We start from the raw sequence: 5,578 nt of genomic DNA, 5'->3' as shown, positions 1-5,578 counted from the left end.
CTCTGGAGTCAGCGCAATCAGCTGATCTCTGGAGTAAACAATGCGGCCATGAAGTTGAAATAAGTAATTCCAGGGTGAGGAAAACGAGTACAACTCTCTCAATCAGCATGTTTTGAGAGGGCGCAGTTTCAAAATGACAATCTCAGGCGCAGTTTCAAAATGACAATCTCAAAAAGCCAGCACAAATACCAAACTTAATAAAGCAAAAAAGTAAGAAAACCAAGAAAACAAGCAGGAGCGACTGCAACAGGCTGCACGCGTGGGCGCATGCGCACAACTATGTTGTGATGGCAAATTATGTGTGGATACTGAAATGCAAGACCGGATATTATGGAGGAAAACAAATGATACACATTGTCAATAAATCTTTTACTGATACATTAACAACTGTGACTTGCCAGGTACATTGANTAAGAAAACCAAGAAAACAAGCAGGAGCGACTGCAACAGGCTGCACGCGTGGGCGCATGCGCACAACTATGTTGTGATGGCAAATTATGTGTGGATACTGAAATGCAAGACCGGATATTATGGAGGAAAACAAATGATACACATTGTCAATAAATCTTTTACTGATACATTAACAACTGTGACTTGCCAGGTACATTGATTTACAACATTTCCTCATTACATTAATAAAAAAAGAAAAGTAATTGGACTAAAATTACATTTTGCTGCTGTTGCAAATCAGTTATATGTAAATATAATTTCTTGGGGACAGGGTAGGACAAACAATAATCCCAGTGGTGTTGTGGTGCTGATGAGGTGGGTGTACCATTCGGTAGAAGGAAAGGTTACAGAGGAGGAGGAGGAGGGTATACTCATAAATATTCCAATGGTCTTTTGGCTTATAGGTGGGTATACCCCATATACCTGCATATACCCTCTACTACGCCACTGACTAATCCTGTAAATAATGCCAGTAAACAACTTGCCAGCAAAGGCTGTAAATATAAATACACACCGGTACCAGCGCATGTGCACCTTTGTGGTCTTTTGTTCTTATTTTATTGCCAACTTGTTCCAGGTCCCAAGCGCCAGACTGTGGGCTCAGACAGGAAAGAGTTTGCTGCCAAATGTAAACAATAAGGTGTTTCGCCTTTGTTATTGCATTGCCCTGTAGTTGTTGCCATGTGTGACGTCACTTGTTATGATTGGCTGAATCTTTCTCATTACATGCAAAACAGGAGAAAAAAATAGATGACACATTTTAGTAACTACAAATTCCTTTCTAGGTGAAATGGCCTTTGGTATAATTTTTATTCCTAAAAAAATGTTAGAATGAGAATATCTCACACATATTAAAACAGATTTGAAAAGGGTCTTTCTGTTGTTCTGTCCTTATTCTTAGAGCTTTTTTTTGCATCTGTGGGAAAACACCAACAAACTCTTGATAGAATTAGTTCTGCTTACCTCAAAACATTTAAAGATAGGCAAATTTTTTTGTGACTTCCTAGTTGTGTCAAAACTCCCTCAGCCACACCTTTGCATCATCACAGCGTTCCCTATATCCCCAGCAAGAGCAAAGGTACTTTAATGTGTTAACTATTAATCCATATGTGTGTTTGTACCTTTTTGTTTGCAAATTAGTTTAAAGTTCGTCTCTGGGCATTGATTAATCCCCTTAAAACTCATAACTGTTCATCAAAATTACATAGTTAAGAGTTTTTACCTCATTTAGTATGCATAAAACCATGAATATGCAAATGAACCCCGCTCCTCAGTCGCTCGCCTGCAGCTTGAGCATACCTACTCACCTTCAAATCTGCTAAACAAACACATGAATGTCTGCTTGTAAATGGTAATAGATAACACGGGCCTTCGGCTTGAATGTGTTATCAAACAGCTCATAATGTCTTGCTAATCTTCAATAAACATTGTTCGTGATTGCCAGCCCTGACAAGCTGTGGTGAAAGTGAGACTTAGCTCCCAACATACCTGACCCGATACCCCTTGTTTCACCGTAGTGTTATAACATTGGTTCCCTAGGTTTGTGATGTGACAAAACCTGGAAGTATAATCCATGTTTTTGAGACTGTCCTTGGTACAAGGGCAGAAATGCTCAGTCATGGTGTTGACTGCCTATTTTGCTCATTACATTTCTTGTAGCATATAAAAACACGGTATGGACATGTTGACAACTTGATTTATACTGCAGGGGGTCTTTAAGATAATGGTTTGCATTCTTCTCTACTTTTTATAGAGCAACATAACATACTGATATGGCCATACAGTCCTGACTCCTTTGTCTCTGTTTTGCCTTCTAGCCTCTGATGTTGTGAGTTTCGACGGCGGCAGCAGCAGTCTGGTGTACAGGCTGAGTCCCGGGCCGAGGCGGACGTCCAGAGAGGTTGTCTCTCTGAAGTTTAAAACCCTGAGGAATTCTGGAACACTGCTGCACGCACAAGGACAGGGAGGACTGGGCCTCAGTCTGGAGTTAGAGAGAGGAAAGCTACTGCTGCTGCTCAGACAAGGTACAACACACAATATACTGATATCTACTGACAGATACTGATGTCTATTCATAGATGCTACATTGGAGTATTGCACAACAATACCAGTATAAATACCAGGTTTATTTGCAGGATAGCACGACCCGATGTACCTTTATGAGGGGAAAAGTTAGGCTTACAAAGTATATATTGTTGATATCTCCAGTATAGATTATAATGTAGCTGAAACAGTTTGATCAGCCAGAACACATTTAGTTCCTTGACATGTAATTTATGACTCACTTTGTGGACGTATTGGAACAGAACATCTGTATAAGGTTGAGGACAATATAAACCCCTCTGAGATCACTTTAGATTGGTTGTGGTTGGGTGAAATGGACGACACGCACACTGCAGCCTGATTGGTTTAAATTTTGGCTCTCACTCTGTCTAGTTGCTGCCATGATGGATGGTTCCCGTTCACTGTAGCATGTGTTCAGGCCAAACTGTGCAAGACTTGATGCATGGCTTACAGTCTGTACAGAGGGAGGTGTGTGTGTGTGTGTGTGTGTGTGTGTAAACAGGGTTAAACCAGTGGTTGTCAGGCTGCCATGCTGAATCATCACCATATGGCTCACCTCTCATCAGGAACCCCATCTGGCTGCTGAAATTCTTTCTCCATCCATCCATCCATCCATCCATCCATCCATCCATCCATCCATCCATCCATCCATCCATCCTCTCTTCCTGTATTTTACATCTTCCAAAACACTCCCACCTCCTTCATCCACACTCCTTTCTCTTTATCTTTCCTTCCTGTCTGCCTCTCTGCCATCTCTTTTTTGCGCACATTCACATCCATCCGTCCTCCGTTCTTTTCTGCATTTGTCACCCAATTCGTTTTAACAGTTATTGAAAGACTAACGAGCAAAGTCACAAAGAATGGATTGCGGTCGCTGATAGCACCATGAATTGCAACTGCACTGTCTCAGGGATACTGTGCTAATAACAGAGTTTAGAGTTTTGCAGCTGAGTGCAATTTGCCCTTTTTATTTGCGTCTGACTGCAATTATCCATGTAGCAAAGTGTAAGTGCTGCTTTGCACCAAGAGCAGACTAGGCAGAACGACAGGGAGAAAGCAGAAACTTGCATGTTCAGCGTATGAGCTACAGGTTGTGACCCATGAGGTGCGGAGGCATTCCTTAAAACTTAAGGCAATGAGTTTAAGTGTGACTGAGAGAAACTGCATTTGATATTTAATTTCCCAGTCTGTTAGTGCTTTTGGTGTTTCCAAACACACACCTCTCTTCCTGTATTTTACATCTTCCGAAACACTCCCACCTCCTTCAGGCTGTAAGAGTGGATGGCATGATTTGCATATCAGTTTAAACCAACTCTTTGAAGACGCTAATAATTTCACTGTAACTGCGTGTGGTTATTAGCGCTGATCTTTGTGAATTGGACTGTTTAGCAGTGAGGCTCATTTGCAAAAAGGGGCTGATTTTCAGGCATCTGTATGAATATCATTTCATTTAAACACATACAAATAGCAGAGAAGTGCTGAGATGCTGTTTGCTTGGCAGCGCAGTTCATGGGCTTCTTTGCCAGGGCCCCCCAGAGTCCAGGATTCTCACTGGGCTGGAGATGTGACAAGACGTGTATATTTTAATATTAGTTGGCCAAAACACTGTTTACATTTTAGATTGTGTTTGAGGTCTGATTTATTCTCCCTCATCCTCTTGCTTCTGATCTTACAATGCTCAGTATTTCACGTTTCAGAAGCTAAAGATGCTCTAACTGCCAATTTACTGTGACTTTAAAGGCTAGCTCAATTTAAACAGAGTCAGTGCCACTCGTAAGACCATGTCGCTTTACAGAGAGGCTGTTCCATCTCAAAGAGAGGCTGTTCCATCTTATAGGAAGCCAGTTGTGCTGTAAAGACTATCATCTTGAAGAATGTCTGTGTCACCGTAAAGAGAGACTGCAGCTCAGTGAGAGGAAATTAAATGAAATGATAGAAGAGAAATTGGAGAGGAGTTCTGCCTCAGCTGTGACAGACTGACAATGAAAACAACAAACAGACTTTCTTCTCCCTTTGTTTCTGTCCCTCTTACAACTCTTTTCTCTTCTAATCACTGTTGTTTGTCTCCACAGATCTTGCAGCCCTTTATTTTTTCCATATCACAAGAGGCCATTTGCCTTTCCAGCTGTACACGCTTCATCTGTCTCACCATGTTTTCTGTTTTCTCTTGACAGACGGGTTTGCCCCTGTGGCTCTCAACCCTGTTTTGTCCCTTTTTTCTTAGTTGGATGCACTTCATCATTCTGTCTCTCATTATTTTCGTCTTTGCTTTTCTTCCCCTCTATTTCTTCTCTATCCTTTCTCCCTCTCTCTTTCTCTCTACATTGGCTTTTTAGGTTACAGATTGTGTAATTTAGGTCATCTGCTGTGTGCACTGACCCTGAGCTCATGCATGGTACGCTCTGCTCTGTTAACACTAACACTTCCAGGTCCTACCCCCTGGAGCAGATGGAGTTGGCTTTATGAGGCAACACTGAGTAACAGCCCTTCATAGAAACAACAACTCTGTTCTGGTTAACAGCAAAACAAAACACTAAAAGTTAGAAAACTGCTGGAAGATTAAGTACTTTTTCTTTTTTTCTGTCATGCAGTGAACTGGCCAACAGATTTTTTTAAACAAAACAAATAATATAAGAGATCTGAAACATAATTAAAACTAGTCCATACCCATTGAGTACAGCATACCATACCATGACTTAGTCATACCAAAAATTTGAAAAAAACAACAACATTTGTCCACAGGTGGAGCCACAGTGATCGGTCGCATTTTAGCCATTTTTAAGCAATTTTCTGTTGTCATAGCGCCACCCAGTTGCCAATTAGAGTTAAATTTCTCCAGTCACCTTGAGGCGTCCTGTTCTACGTATCTACCAAGTTTAGTAAAAATCAATGTGGTGGTTAGGCCTAGATAAGAAATTAGCTCTCTAGCGCCCCCATTTTGTTTGATGGGGTCAATAATGGAGGGGTCCCCTCAGATTATGTGTGGTCATATGCCTACAAAGTTGAGTGGTGATCGGTGAAACCCTTGAGATGTTATACACCTTTATGTGATGAGCCACGCCCT

General features: G+C 41.4%; 1 protein-coding gene across 1 annotated transcript in view; it reads left to right on the top strand.

Moving 5' to 3' along the window:
- Positions 1-5,578, top strand: part of LOC126383157 (contactin-associated protein-like 4) — a 143,602-nt gene that overhangs the window by 62,741 nt on the left and 75,283 nt on the right. The window contains exon 5 of the mRNA XM_050033604.1: positions 2,268-2,474. Within this exon, the coding sequence (XP_049889561.1) occupies positions 2,268-2,474 (207 nt within the window). The remainder of the gene's footprint in view (positions 1-2,267; positions 2,475-5,578) is intronic.

The sequence above is a fragment of the Epinephelus moara genome, chromosome 21 (assembly GCF_006386435.1).
Source record: "Epinephelus moara isolate mb chromosome 21, YSFRI_EMoa_1.0, whole genome shotgun sequence".
NCBI lineage: Eukaryota > Metazoa > Chordata > Actinopteri > Perciformes > Serranidae > Epinephelus > Epinephelus moara.
Note: the sequence above shows the minus strand (reverse complement) of the source record. Positions and strands in the feature narration are given on the sequence as shown.